Source organism: Pipistrellus hanaki, assembly GCF_964339955.1.
Source record: "Pipistrellus hanaki genome assembly, chromosome: 1".
NCBI classification, from domain to species: Eukaryota; Metazoa; Chordata; class Mammalia; order Chiroptera; family Vespertilionidae; genus Pipistrellus; species Pipistrellus hanaki.
In genome coordinates this window covers 45729378-45745583 of record NC_140503.1, presented here as the reverse complement: position 1 = coordinate 45745583, position 16206 = coordinate 45729378, and the positions used below count along the sequence as shown (strand labels likewise).

General features: G+C 33.9%; 1 protein-coding gene across 1 annotated transcript in view; it reads right to left on the bottom strand.

Moving 5' to 3' along the window:
• Nucleotides 1-16206, bottom strand: part of VPS13C (vacuolar protein sorting 13 homolog C) — a 176898-nt gene that overhangs the window by 25049 nt on the left and 135643 nt on the right. The window contains exons 63-73 of the mRNA XM_084886331.1: nucleotides 15875-16008; nucleotides 13900-14026; nucleotides 12416-12651; nucleotides 8348-8489; nucleotides 7182-7322; nucleotides 6015-6096; nucleotides 5678-5747; nucleotides 5006-5117; nucleotides 4769-4882; nucleotides 2062-2201; nucleotides 166-247 (exon numbers count right to left, since the gene is read on the bottom strand). Of these exons, the coding sequence (XP_084742457.1) occupies nucleotides 166-247; nucleotides 2062-2201; nucleotides 4769-4882; nucleotides 5006-5117; nucleotides 5678-5747; nucleotides 6015-6096; nucleotides 7182-7322; nucleotides 8348-8489; nucleotides 12416-12651; nucleotides 13900-14026; nucleotides 15875-16008 (1380 nt within the window). The remainder of the gene's footprint in view (nucleotides 1-165; nucleotides 248-2061; nucleotides 2202-4768; nucleotides 4883-5005; nucleotides 5118-5677; nucleotides 5748-6014; nucleotides 6097-7181; nucleotides 7323-8347; nucleotides 8490-12415; nucleotides 12652-13899; nucleotides 14027-15874; nucleotides 16009-16206) is intronic.

Here is a 16206-nt window from a genome sequence, read left to right as displayed (position 1 = left end):
TAAAACAAATAGAAATTAATTATTCAAGGAAACTACTAAGTAATGAGATTGCTAATTGGGGTAAATTAGATAAACATTATTGCAAACCACACAAACACATATAAATGTTTTATTTTGACATTTTATGAAGCATATTCCTTATGAGCTATTTTGATAGGAAATTACCTGTTCACTGTAATGTCTAACAACACTCCACATGAGCTGATCTCTTTTATAAAACTGATATCGAATTTCATAATAAGCAAGTCTGGGAGAAGAAAGGAAGATTCAAAGGTATTAAGATTATATTCTAAAAATAAGGTATTTAAAATTCCAATGATTAATTATTGCTAATTCTTTTACAATTAGATCTGTACATCTGCTACATGTATGTCTGAGATCTTAACATTATGGAAACAAATTTATTATTTAAATAGTACATTCTCATGCAAGTCTTTTATAAAAAATAAAAAGGTTTAAAAAAAGTCAACTATAATCCCCCTGTACAGTGGATTTTTAAGTTTTTCTTTTTGTGATTACCATTTTGAACCCTTCTTTTCTCTTCTATGCAATTTTAAGATGTTTAAATTCTGTATACAGTTTTACACTTAACATCTGTAATAATAAAAGTATAATATGCAAACTGGCCTAACGACCTAACTGTAGACCATCCAGACCACCTTCCCGAAGAAGCTAGGGCTGTGAAAGCCTACTCTTGCACAAATTTCGTGCATCAGGCCTCTAGTTTTATGTAATAAAAGGCTAATATGCAAATTGCTCCCTTGGGATTTCGACCGAGAGTTTGACTGCTCACTATGTGTGTTGACCACCAGGGGGCGATGCAGAATGAAGGAAGGCCCCAGCCGGCAGCCAGCACCTGGGGGAAGGAAGGCCCTGATCGTAGGCCAAGCCTAGATACCCAATCCATGCACAAATTTCGTGCACCAGGCCTCTAAATATTTATCCCTGTTACTGAAAATTCTATGTAACCCTTTTATGTAAAGTATCATAACAATTCTTCCACTGTCAAGCATTTCCAAATTTTGAATATAACTCTGGTTAAATTTAAAGATATTTTTTATCGAATTCCCCCCAAAATAATTTTGGAATGAAAAACTAAAAACATTTAAGACTCTTGATATATATCACTTTCCATTCATACAGGTTTTTTTCAAAGGTACCCTTTTCTCGGGCTCACCCCCTTTTTGTACTAGAATTGCTCACATTTTGAAATCTTTTAATAATTTGCTTTCATTTTCATATATTCTTTGATAAATAATAAAAAGCAATAATTCAGATCTCTATCAGCCACTGTATCTTCCCTTTTCTGAGTTTATCTCTTACTGTCTCTGACAATATAGCATTGGAATATTTAGCTTTTTCTCATGAATGTTAAAAAGGAAGACTCTTAATCTTTTGTGTCATAATTCTCAATTATTTTTTTTAATTTCCTTGATTTTGTTATAAAGTATTTTCCTTTACATTTAAACTTAGACTCCCTTTATTCAGAGACCTGATAGCAATTATCTTCTATTTTTTATTAGTCTTTTCAACTTGAACTTTATATTTAATTCTTTGAGTCCATGAAATTTGATAGTGTACAAGTGAGGTGGAAGTGATATATGTCTTTTTCTCCAATTTAACTACTTGTTCCAATCCCATAGATGAATATTCAATTTGATAAACATTCCTTGAATATATATGTTTCTGGCACACAGTAAGTATTATAATATTAGATGCTGCAGGGAGTTATTATCTATAATTTGCATTATGATTATATTGAAATCTTACCCTATAGCTACATATTTCTGAATATAATTGTCTTAAAACATGGTCAATATATAATATACAACTAAAATAATTCAATTTTTATTCTACACTAATTTATTATCAAGATATTAATAACTTAAGAAAGCATAAGATTCTTTACCTTCTCTTATGAGTAAAATAAGCATACCAAAAGAGACTAATTATAAAGGGACCAACCTCTTCATATGCTAATATTCTAGCATAAATGGAGAAAATTAATATCCAGAAAGATAACCTGGGTACAAAAGCCTCCCAATATAACATAAATCTTACTTAAATATAAGATCATCCACATCAGTCAAAGTAGCACCTATGCTTTTCAATAGCAGATTGATGGAATGAATTGCAATCATTTCTTGTTTTTCTTTGTCTGATTCTTCATCTCCAGCACCCAAAGACAGACTCAAATGTAGCTAAAAGAAAAATAATGTTCAATAACTAGAAGGTAAAAACAAAACAAAAAATTTACATATAGATCTTTTAGATACAAACAAATGCTGTAAAAACAAAACAAAAAATTTACATATAGATCTTTTAGATACAAACAAATGCTGTGTCTTTCATTAGGGTCCTAAGGAAAGCCATTATGTGTTACTCGGTATATAATTATCACAGAATAGCTCATTCCTACCTGATTCTCATATTTTGTGAAATATAAATTAGTCTGCTCCAAATGTAGAGCAATAATTTTATTCAAAGTGTTTATATAGAGGGTCAAAAATACTCTTTAAAAATAGCATAGTCATTTTAGGAAGAAAAATGTCAAATGGAACACAAGTAGACTACCAGTCAAAATAATGGATAATTAATTATTTTCATCCAATTAAGGTAAATAACTTATGAAAACAATTAACTATAACAATTATTACAATTACAAGTAGCAATAATAACAGATAACACTAAGTGACCATTATGGCAACAATTAGCAAGTTACTAAATAAGTTTTTAAAAGAGTAATAATAAAGTATTCAGCTTCCACAGGCACCCCAACTCAGTACTTAAACATGAGACTATCACATTCCCATTTAGCTTATTCTACTTTGTGCTGTATCATTAGTGCAAACAGTGCCAGAAAACAGGTCAAACTGTGACCTATGTAAACAGAACAGATGATTCTCCTTTCTCATTCTGCCATTCCCTAGGCATACCACCTAACCCAGACAGAGTTCAACAGAACAGACTTGGGGTAAGGCCAGGAAAGCCTGGTTGGTGTTTTTTTTCTTTGATGTGGACTTTTGCCCATCTGCAGAGTCAAGAAAGTGTTAGAATCCAGGAAAGGTAAGCTTAAGATGGATAGAGATCCAGCCTCTGCAGTGGTTCTCAACCTTTTAATGCCACGACCCTTTAATACAGTTCCTCATGTTGTGCTGATCCCCAACCATAAAATTATTTTCGTTGTTACTTCATAACTGTAATTTTGCAACTATTATAAATCATAATGTAAATATCTGTGTTTTCTGATGGTCTTAGGCGACCCTGTGGTTCTCAACCTGTGGGTCATGACTGTAGAGCCTAAGACCATCAGAAAACACAGATGTTTACATTATGATTCATAACAGTAGCAAAATTATAGTTATGAAGTAGCAACGAAAATAATTTTATGGTTGGGGATCACCACAACATGAGGAACTGTATTAAAGGGCTGCGGCATTAGAAAGGTTGATTACCACTACAGGGCAAAGACAACATGGGATAAGAAAATAACTACAGCCAAAACCAGCTTGGCTCAGTGGATAGAGCATCAGTCTGCAAACTGAAGGGTCCCAGGTTCGATTCCGGTTAAGGGCATGTACATTGGTTGCAGGCACATCCCCGGTAAGGGGTATGCAGGAGGCAGCTGGTTGATGTTTCTCTCTCATCGATGTTTCTAGTTCTCTATCCCTCTCCCTTCCTCTCTGTGAAAAATCATTAAAATATTATTTAAAAAAAGAAAATAACTATAGTTCATAATCTTAATTATTCAACTTCATGGCACAATTCCCAGTGTGTCTAAAAATCTGAATTATCAATCTTTAATACTACCTAGATTATAAACTCCATGAAGTCACTTTATACTTCCCACAGAAACTTTGTAGCCATTCAATAAATATTTCTTGAAGGTATTATTCAATCTCAGAAATAACTTATTTCCACTTAATGCAAAAGAAATTGTGTGTAAACTACCACATAAAACAATTTGAATTTTAAACCTAACACTGGATATGTCTGATACCACCAAACTAATATGTCAATTTAAAATAATTCCATTTTACAAATCCCTCACTTAAACCGAATGGATTGGTGAATGATACAGAAAACAATGTGCTGTGAACAGTTTTTGAAAATGTAATGGGTCATCAACATTTTAAAGAGTTACTTAATTGTTAATCTGCCTCATTACACAAGTTTACAGCAGTATGGTTGAGAGCATTTGTAAATTTCCTGGGCAGTCAGGAAATTTACCTTCTCCTATAAAACCTAAAAAAAACAACAAACGAAGAAAAGGAAATGGGCTCATAAAGTACAAAATCAGGCAAGTGAAAGGTATCCAATTTTCTACTCCCTTAGTTACAATCAGATGTTGGAAGAGTAAAAAACACCACATCAACAGTATAACGGCAACTTCAGCGTTTTTGCATTCTGGTGAGGGCACCCATTATAGCTTTGTTTTTAAGCAGTGGTAGTATAATAGTTACAAAGTGCAACCAAAACATTAAAGGTTGGTGAGCACTTCTTTGCTTAATTAAGAAATGCTTTTGTCAGCTTCTTCCTTGAATAAAGGGGTTATTAATTCAAGACTAGAAAACAGGCTCTGCTGGTTTCTCTGTGGGAATTATGGTTATACATATATTTCACAGAACTATCTTAATTATTTCAACTTATCAAACAAAATTCCCACCAAATATTTAATGCAACAAATTAAAATCCACGATTATACACAGACCCTTTCAAAGTTGTACAACAATTCTGCCAAATTTTCAAAATAATAATTACAACAAACCTTAACTGGAGAAATATGGAACTGTTCAAAGAAACTAAGAACTGACATATCGGTCATTGAAGTCTCCATTAATTCTGTGTTTAAAGCATCAATATCTTGCTGGATTAACTTTGTCTGAAAAAAGAAATAAATCAAGAATTTATATTTTAATTTTTTTCTTCTATTACAGTTATTTCAAAAAAAGGTTGATTTAATTTTTCAAATTTTATAGTTTTCCCAAGAAATAAAATGTGTTACCCGTTTTCTTTCAGCTTCAGGGTCAGTTGCTGGGGTAAACAACGCAATTATAGCTCCCAGAAATCCCTGATCCACCTTTAAGGCCATTTCCTGAATGAGGACCATAAAATACCTGAGGGGAAAAGTTTTTGTTTTTATTTATTTTTTAATGGAAAAAGGTTTCAAGCCTAGTAATTTCCAATGCTTCAACTTTAATTTTGATCAAAACCCAAAGTAAGATCTTGTTCCTTCATCTCTTAAAATGTGTCATGTTAACAAGTTTAAAGTCTACTTAAACTGAGACTTTTTTTTTCATTACAGATTTCACTGAAGGTGATTCTTAGCATTTAAAGTCCCAAATTCCCACACTTACCATGTCACAGGAGAGACAAATACAATGAGATGATATAGCATGTATTATCCTTTCTTTAGAGCAATTACTTTAAAGAATACATCTCACAAATACATGTCATTTATATTTCACTATTTTATATATTAATTGGAGTAAAGTAGAGAAGGCATCTGAAGGAATTTTATACTTTACAATATATAAAGGCTATTATTAAAATAAGTTTCAACATAAAAAATTACTTGGCCAAAAGTAGATTAATATATTCAGGCAGAAAATAATTTATTTTCAAAATAGAGTATCATTTTAAATTCCTTTAGATAAACAAAGGAAAATTAACTTACTTAAACTGTAAGACTTTACTGTACTCATTAAATCTTGTGATGACACTCACATCAATGAAAGGTTTGGGTTCTAAGAGGAAGAAATAAAACAATAAAGGGGCCATTAAGCTTTATATTAGGTAAAAAATAATATTTAACTTTTATAAACAGAGTATCTCAACTTACTTGTTTTACAGGTTCAAAAATACATTTCCTTACATAATTATTTATTTATTCAAATCAAAAAGGAAATTAAGCAAGAGAATTTATTATTCCAAGTTCACAGAGGAAAATATAACCAGATAAATAACTTTTGCCTGACTTAAGAGTAATTTTCAACTTAATTTTTGTTTTTTACCTGAATCCAAAGCAATAGATTTTGGAGGGGCCACAGGATGAAACACAACAGGGAACATTGTACCTGGTAACTGATTATCAACCTGGGAGAAAAAAAGGAAAACTAACTTAGCAGGATTACAAATAATTTAAACTTTTCATTTCAGAGACAATATTATAGAAGATGTCACAAATTTCATCATAATTAAGTATCCATATGTATATGTGGTATTAGAAGTTTCATTTTAAATCTAAAATTCTTATATACCTCAGCAAGGGCAACCTTTTTTATATGAAGGAATATGTAAATATCCTCATCATTGCATTAACATTACACAGCATGTACATCATTAATGGAAATACTTGTACCTATGAGTCATGTGAGATTTTAACTATGTTTAATTTAAATAAAATGTAAATGGAGACTGGATATGAAATCAAATGATAGGTAGAAAGAAGAAAAAGAATAAAAATGTCCTAAATACTATCCATCAGTAAAAAGGAAGGAGAAAAAGAAAGAGAGAGAGAGAGGAAAGGAAGAAGGGAAGAAGCAAACAAAGCTGCCAAAACAACCTCCAATACAGCCTTGCTCATTCCCAGGTAGAATGACAAAAGAAAATCCTATTTGGGGATCTCATAAAAAATACAAAGGAGTATTTAAAAACTATTTCAATGCAAGGAGTCACTCTTGCAGGCTAACTGGCCAAATTAAATAATCTCAACATTGACAAGATCTTTGGACTTCGATGGTAATAGTATGTCGAATCCACAGGATATTTTAGAGGAGAATAAACATACAAACAAAAAGAAAGACATTAATTATAATGTATGTAGAATCACCAAGACTCCAAAAGTGATTAGATACAGATGCTCCTTCATTGACGATGGGGTTACATCCTGATAAATATCGTAAGTTGCAAAGGCATTTAATACTACCCTGCAGCGTATCAGTTGTTGCCCTCGGGATCACGTGGCTGGGAGATGTGGCTTGCTGCCTCGGCCCAGCATCACGAGACTACTGTACTGCCTATCACTAATGTGGGAAAATGTCAGAATTCAAAACTCAAAGTACAGTTTCTACTGAATGCTCATTGCTTTCACACCATTGTAAAGTCCAGAAATTGTGATTCAAACCATCATAAATCAGGAACTGTCTGTTTAGGTACTGAAGCGAGGATGACAGTGGTACCTGAAGCCAATACAATCTGGCCCTCAAACTTCTCTGGTGAGGAGACTGCTTAAATTCAATTTGAATTCCTGACAAAAAATCTCGCTTTATAGGGCACGGAATAGGGAGGCGCATTTCCATTGGAGTTTTATCAAAATTGACCTGGGGGAAAAACAGAAGGAACATATATTTGTGATGAGTAGGAATTAATTAGCACTGTAGCCCATTTTAAATACTCATTTACTCACAAATTGAAAGAGGAAAATATCTTAATTTCTGCCTCACCAAAATATCTACCTTAAGGTGAAATACAGTTGAGATGTTTGAAATAAAATCATCACTTTTCTACTAAAGTTATGAGAAAAATGAGAACTTTTCAATTACATAAACCATACTTAAGGTAAGTCATGCTTTATATTTTTTTTAAAAAACCTCAATAGTATTAGACAATCCTAGATAATTTTTAAACTTTAACAAAGTTAGACAACTTTAACAAAGTTGACATCTTATTTATATTTGACACTAATTGTACAGTTGTTTATTTTCATATGCGCACGGCTCACATTTATGGGGCAGGGGGAAGGACGGGGAGCATATCTGGTAGCCAATGCAAATTCAACCATCGGATACCAAAGACAAAGAGCTGTATGACTGAACCAGTACAAGCTAGAAATTGCAGTCAAGATTCTGGGGTCTTCTTGGAGCAAATTAAGTTTCAGAGTCAATACTGTAAAGGCCTTGTACACCTTTGTTTGTGGACATTTCCCCGTGTCCAACTATTATTCACATTTAATGAATTTAATAGAGTAAGTTTTCCATCATTAAAATAGATAATTTTGTAGTCTTTATTAGGCAATACATATTGGTATAATTCAATACCAATTAAAAAAAATTTCAAGCAATCTTAATTTCTCCATAATCTTACTGACAACAAAACTAATTCTGTGAAACTATCTGGCTTGTAAATAGATTATAAAACTGTACTACAGAACATAGTAACAATATATTTAATTTAAAATGTACTAATAAAAATATATTAATATTAGTCATGCCAAGCCTACTAATAAATGAGTTTTACTAATAAATTAGCTTCCACACACACATTTTTATTTGGATAGTAAAATTTTACTTATTACCACCACCAACCACAAAATACAACAAAATCAAAAACAAAAATTCTGATATACCTCAAAATTATTGTCTAGCTTAATCCAGCCACGTTGTTTTGCTGCTTGATAGTTCTTATAGGATTGTTCCAGTAACATTATGTGCTTTTGACTAAAAGGCTTCCATTTCTGTTTTGGTTTCATCTCCCAAATAACACCAGAACTAAAATAATTCATATAGAAAATTAAATTAGGGATACATATTTCAGTCTGTGGAACTGTCATTTAACTCAAAATTATTATAACTATCAATCTCCTATAAAAATTACATTTATACAAGAGATATTTTTGAAATACCAGAATATACCTGGGTATAAAGTAATAAGGAAAAGAAGCAACAGGAAATGTTTTTTTATCACAAGTTGACATTAATCAATTAAAGAATTGGCAAACTTTCTGTAAGGACCATACAGCAAATATTTTAGGTTCCATGGCTAAGACAACATTAAAGTTACTATGTAGCAACTTAAATACGAGAAAGGAAAAAAAATCTTCCACAAATTTTTTAATTGACGAAATTCAAAAAAGGAAAATAACAATTGTATATAATTTTTAAAAACACAAATCTATTAATAATGAGGAAAACATTTTTATTTTTAAATTCTTAATGACGTATAATTAACATAAAACAAATTAGTTTCAGATTACATCCTAATTATTCAATATTTGTATACACTTTGAAATGATCACCACAATAAATCTTGTTTGGAAATATTTTCACCTATTTGTTCTTTACTATTCATGGAGGCTAATTCTTCAGTCACTTCAAATTCAGCACTGCCTTCTCAAATGTGTATACAACTGACAGTACTGGTAACATCTGTTGACTCATCAAGGAACACGGAAAACCACTCAAAATAACTGGCCTTGTTTTATAATTGACTATTGATGCTCTGAATGTCCTCAATTCTTCAAACAACTGCTCTCACCAAAAGGCTAATGGTCCTAAGCTTATTTTCTCTGGATACATTTCTTCAGCTGTTACAATCATATTATTCAATTAACTCACTACGGTTAAAGGCTTTCCTTGCTTGACTTACAAATGAGTCATTCAGAAACTAACTTTGGTTGCAACCTCATTTTATTTTTCTAAAGAAAAGCTGCTGTGATTAGATATTTAGTCTTAGATTTTCTTATTTTTCTGGCCATTGCTTTCCTGAGAGTTGGGTATCATGTGATACATGCTTGGTTTGGAAATGTCAATATATATATATTAGATACTTTTAGCACAGGGCTAAAAAGAAAATATTCAGATGGCTATTAAGCATATGAAAAGACAATCAACTTTTCTAGTAACTTGACTCATAATTGCCAAAACTTGCAAGCAACCAGGACTGTCTTTTAGTCAGTGAATGGATAAATAAATTATGTGCATCCAGACATGAAATATTATTTAGTGATAAAAGTTATCAAGACATAAAAAAATTAACAATCTTAAAAGGACATTGTTAGGTGAGAGAAGCCTATCTGAAAAGGCTACACACCACCCGATTCCAATGACATAACATTCCGGAAAACTTATAGACAGTAAAAAAAATTAGTGGTTTAGAGAAAAGAGGGAGGGATGAATAGGTGGAGCACAGGTGACTTTTAGGGTAATGAAACTATCCTATACTAGAGGTGCGGTGCACAAAATTCATGCAATCAGGGGTTAAGGGGGGCCTCAGCCCAAAATGCAAAAGGGTGCAGGCCAGGCCGAGGGACCCCATTGGTGCATGATCGGGGCTGGGAAAGGATGTGGGAAATTGACCAGCAAGGGAGGAACTGTAGGAGGGCTCCAGCACATGTCTGGCCCGTCTCAATCTTGATTAGCAGGACCCCAGCAGCAAGCTAACCTACTGGTTGGAGCATCTTCCCCCTGGTGGTCAGTGCAAGTCATAGCGAGTGATTGAGCAGCCTTAGCATATCATTAACATACTGTGTTTTGATTGGTTGAACTGACCAAGTGGGCAACCAGACATTTACCTTATTAGGCTTTTATTATATAGGATGACACTGTAATTGTGGATACATGTTATACATTTGTCAAAACCCATACAATTTATAATATAAAGAGCATCTCTAACAAGGGATTTTAAATAATAATGTATCATTATTAGTTCATTAATAGTAACAAACGAACTATTTCATGATATCAATAATAGGGGGAACTTGGAGGTATATGGGAACTCTACACTCAATTTTCTTATAAACCTAAAACTGCTCAAAAACTAAATCTATTTTATTTTTTTTTAAATATATTTTATTGATTTTGTACAGAGAGGAAGGGAGAGAGATAGAGAGTTAGAAACATCGATGAGAGAGAGTCATCGATCAGTTGCTTTTATCCATTGAGCTAAACCGGTTTCGGCAAAAAAACTAAATCTATTTTAAAATACTAGGTAACTGACTTACTTTTCCTCAGTACCCATCCTTACTGAAGTGCAGTGTGTCAGAAAAAAGGTACTCAAGTTCTTTTAGATGAAGTTTTAAAATGACCTTATAAAGGCAAACTTAACAAAATACTGTAATTGCATATATAATATTTGAATAAATACATCATGTCAAAGAATGAGAAAAGAAAAATGGATTTATATGATTTTGAAATTATTTTTATATTTATTTTAAAAATACAATACACTTGAAAAAGGTTTCTATACTTATATGGTTTGCCAATGAACTGCCCTTATTTTAAAGGCAGTCTAAGACTTCACTGATGAAATCTGATAAATGAACTTTAGGATAAAAAAATAATAATTAAAAAAAAACACACACAATACAAGACTGAGTCCTGGCTGGATAGCTCAGTTGGTTAAACCATCGTCTCCATAGACCTTGGTTGTGGGTTTGATCCCTGGTCACGCACATACAAGAAACAACCAAGGAATATATGAATAAGGGAAACAACAAATTGATGCTTCTCTCTCTCTCTCTTTCTCTCTCTCTCTCTTCCACTCTAAACTAAATCAATCAATAAATTTAAAAACTTTAAAAAGACACTATACAATTCTGAAATGTACATCGAAGAGAACATGTTACTCACATATACATAAATATATTAATATTATATTAATCGTATTGTAATGGCATTTATAGAAAGCTTAATCTGTCAGATGTTGTATAAAGTGCCCTATATTGCCCTGGATGGTTTGGCTCAGTGGATAGAGTGTCAGCCTGTGGACTGAAGGGTCCCAGGTTCGATTCTGGTCAAGAGCACATGCCTAGGCTGTGGGCTCGATCCCCGGGGGGAAGAGGGGATGCATGCAGGAGGCAGCCGATCAATGATTCTCTCTCATCATTGATGTTTCTATCTCCCCCTCCTCCCTTCCTCTCTGAAATCAATAAAAATATATTTAAAAAAACAAAATAAAATAAAGTACCCTATATACATGGCCTCTTTGTTTATTCAATTTTTTTATTTCACTAAACACATAAATATCAAGAGATTCTATGCTAATTATACATGATCACATTTCATCATTCCACCCATTAGCCTCCAAAAAGTGAGTCTTTTACCAGTTAGTGTGATCAGAAAAACAAAATTAAATAAGTTCAAATATTTTTCTTATGAAGGTATAAGCAGAACTAGAGAAACTTGTCCCACCACTATTAACAAGTTCTAAATAATCACCTATTAACAATTATATACCCATGTCAAATACTGCTTCCTGTATGAACATTTTTTCTAATTTATCTGACCCTTGTGGTTGGCTTCCCCTGACCCCTGCCAATTTCTCCAGCCTCTACCACACAAATTATTTGCTTCTACGAATAACTCTGTATTTCCACTGTATGTGTGCATACTTCTTTGTAGCATTTCTCTGTGTTTTTATCATTCACTTAGAAAAGCACATACAAACAACAAAGAAGCAAATCTTTTTCCCCCCACCAACTGAGGATGAATATTGTAAGGGCAAAGATATTATCTTAATCACTTTATATATTATGTGGTTTTCAACCATCTAGCTGTGAAAATGACTGTTCCATAAAGTTCTCCTGAAAGAATGTATAGTATATAAAACTCAGAACAGGTAAAAGTTTACTCTCAGATATATTATGATCTCAATGTCTTTTAAAGATTTCTGATGCCTTATCTTCATTCTTCCGTACCTGGTAATCCCAATATATGAAACTTCTTGCTTCTTTTCATTGTTAACCAGCGAAAGCCCAAGACTATGAAGAGAAAAGGTTATTTCATGATCAGCCTGCTCCATTTCTTCTGCCTGCAGTGCTTTGGAAACCAAGGCAACATCATCTGTGAAAAGCAAAACTCTCTGGCGTCCGTCCAGGAATGACACCCAGTGTATCTGGTTGTTTGCATCATATGGAAACTGTCCACAATCGTCCTGGGGGGAAAGAGACTTTATATTAAATCCACGAACAGTGTTTTTCCCATAAAGTTAAACTGCAGTAACTAAGGAAGTTCATAAAAGTTCTAAAAGCATGATTACAATGATAGAGGCAATGCATTATTGTGTAGCCATGGTTTTCTGGAGAAGTTGATATTTTAGGAACTGTATTTCAGATCTTAAATAAAATTTGTTTCTAGCCGAAACCGGTTTGGCTCAGTGGTAGAGTGTCGGCCTGCAGACTGAAAGGTCCCGGGCTCGATTCCGGTCAGGGACATGTACATTGGCTGCAGGCGCATCCCCGGTGGGGGGTGTGCAAGAGGCAGCTGGTCGATGTTTCTCTCTCATCGACGTTTCTAGCTCTCTATCTCTCTCCCTTCCTCTCTGTAAAAAATCAATAAAATATATTAAAAATAAATAAATAAATAAATAAATAGATAAATAAATAAATAAAATTTGTTTCTAAATTTAAAATAAAAGGCACTTAGCAGAAACAAGAATAGTCTTCAATGGCACCAATGCCATAGATGCTTACTTGCCTCCAATATGGACAACAGAATGGTTCAGATGTTTATTAGACCTTAGGTAAAACTAACCTAGTTTATTTTTATTTTAAAATTTTATAACACTGAAAATATTTATATGCCTCACACTGTTAAACAGTCAAAATACGGTGATCAGTTTATAGTAAGAAAAGCCTGAAAATATGATGCTTGATTACTGTTTTCAGAGATTAAAATAATGATTCCTCTTTATCTAGGTTTAACATAATATAATCACAGTTAATTTCACCAGGCAGTACAAGTACCTACTCCGTGCTTTTCATCTCTTGCTTTCTTGGGGGGAAAAACAAAAAAACAAATAAAGGATGTTAACAAGAGTATGGAAATAGTTTTGTTGTTGTTAGAAACAGAGGCATGGGTACATGGAACAGACGGACAGCTATAAGAGGGGGGGTGAGGAGCGACTGGATGAAAGAAGGTGAAGGGATTAGCCAAAGAACACAGATGCATGGCACATAAACATACACAACAGTGTGATGATGGCCAGAGGAAAAGGGGTGGGGTCAGAGTAGGAAGACTCCTTTAATTAAAAAAAATATGGCCTGATTGGAAAGCATGTCTAAAAATCTCCAATTTTTATTTTTATTTTTTATTTCCAATTCATTTTTAGTTCAAAAACTAAAGATATCTCTGTGAAGCTAGCTTGTTTACTTCCTTTGCCATCATTCACATCAAATGATACCTTTAATAGATCATGTTGCCCAATATTTGAAGCATATGTCCATGTAAGTTTTCTGGTACCAGTAGGATCTGCCCAGGCAAAAAGTCGAGCTTGTCTTGGCAGCAATGCCAGTTCTTCCTGTAACCCACTGAAACATAACCGATGAAAGATTAAAATATCAGCTTGAGAAACCCAGACTATGTTTTACTGCGATAGAAACTGGCACAGAAATCTTATAAAATTGCCCTTAATAAACACAACTCTGCTTAAAAATAAATAGCCTAAAAAGCCCAGTAAACTAATGGTTTTGAAGCACGAGGTAACAGAATATTTCTCTTTTCAAGGTTTCAGTGCACTCTCTATAATTATATAGGTGGAATTACTTTATAATAAAGCAATGCTTTACAGATTTATAATAATTCTCTGCAAATATATAATGTTATATACTATAAGGGTTCAAACTATTATTATATAACTGGAGGCCCCTTGCAGGAAGATGCCTGCAATAGGGATTCCTGCTGCAGTCTCTGCTGCCCTGCCTGCTTCCCTTCCTTCTCTGCAGCCCGCAGGCTTCTCTCTCTTCTCCCCAGCCCACCTGCTTCCCTTCCTTTTCCACCACCCAGCTTGCTTGTTTCTCCGCAGCTCTGTTCCCTTCTGTAACGCTTGGCTTCTTTCTACGCTGTCTTCAGTCTTCACTCTGGCCTGGATATGCAAATTAACCATCATCTTGATTGGGTTAATTTGCATACTTGCCCTCATTGGCTGGTGGGCATGGCTTGTGGATGTAGCAAAGGTACGGTCAATTTGGATGTTTCTTTTATTAGAGAGAATGGTACCTCCATTATTATATAACTAGAGGTCGGGTACACAGATTCATATTTCACTAAACTGGTGGGGTCCTTCAACCTGGCCTGAACCCTCTCACAATCTGGGACCCCTCGGGGGATGTTGGAGAGCCAGTTTCAGCCCAATCCTCACAAGCCAGGCCAAGGTACCCCACAAGTGCACAAATCTCTGCACCAGTCTGGTTTCGGCCTGATCCCCACAGTCCAGGCTAAAGGACCCCACTGGTGCACAAATCCGTGCACCAGGCCTCTAGAATGCATGTAAGATCTTTGGTTAATCTCTTCCTGCCCTCCCTTCCCCGCTTCCCTCTGAGATTCATCAGTTGGTTCCTTGTTTCCATGCCTGTGCATTGAGTGTCTGCCTCCTGGTGGTCAGTGTGCATCATAGCTACCAGTTGAATGGTAGGCTTTTATATAGATAGATAGATAGATAGATAGATAGATAGATAGATATAGATATATATCCACCATGTTTCCCCAAAAATAAGACATCCTCCGAAAATAAGACCTAGCACATGGAAAGATAAGACATCCCCTGAAAATAAGACCTGGCGCAACTTTGGGAGAAAAAATTAATATAAGACACTGTCTTATTTTCGGGGAAACAGGGTAGATGGTATCATCAGTGTGTACTATACAGTCAACAAGACTATCTACTCAGTGTCCTCCCATTTAATCTTTTACTGCCCCTATCAATAAAAAACTGGATATAAATTTATAGGGAGAGGTTCGCTAAGCATCATCAGATTATAAAAGAAGAATAATGTTTAAACAGATTTATAATTCTTTAAATGCAATTCTGAAATTTAGAAAACTCCAAAAGTCCAAAGATTTTTCTATTAGTTTTGTTTTGACAGTCATTTGGCAGCAAAACCTGATCTGAAAAATGATGTGAGACTATTAATAGTTTTATTTATCCCAATTGGTATAAATATTCATAAAATTTGCTGCAGAAATATTGTGTTTGATTATAGAATATTGTCTCAAAACCTGCTGATGGTATTAGTAGTAAACAACATATGTGTTCCATATTACCTTTCTAAACTGAAAACATTCAGAACATATAACACATTTAGTCGCAAGTGTTTTCTAGAGGAATTTTGGGCCAGCAGAAGAAAATAAAGTTTTCCATGAGCTCTTTTTGTTCATACCTCTGTTTATATGTGAGGACGTCCCAGGGTGTATGGTTTATTATCAGAGCAGGTGCAGATCCTTCGTGGTAATCAGAGAAGGTTATGACCGTTGAATGGTCAGCAGTGTTTACATCAACCAAGATACCCCCATTCTATAACAGGGGAGAAAAAGTACATTTAAGGTAATGCTTTAACATGCACTTATATTCAGAATTTCAATCAACTATGTAGACACAAAAAGGTTTTCTTAAATTCTTACAAAAAGCACACTGGCTCTTATCTCTTACAAATATATGTATGGCATGACATATTGATACAGTAGTACCTTCATATAATTACAAGTAGATTTT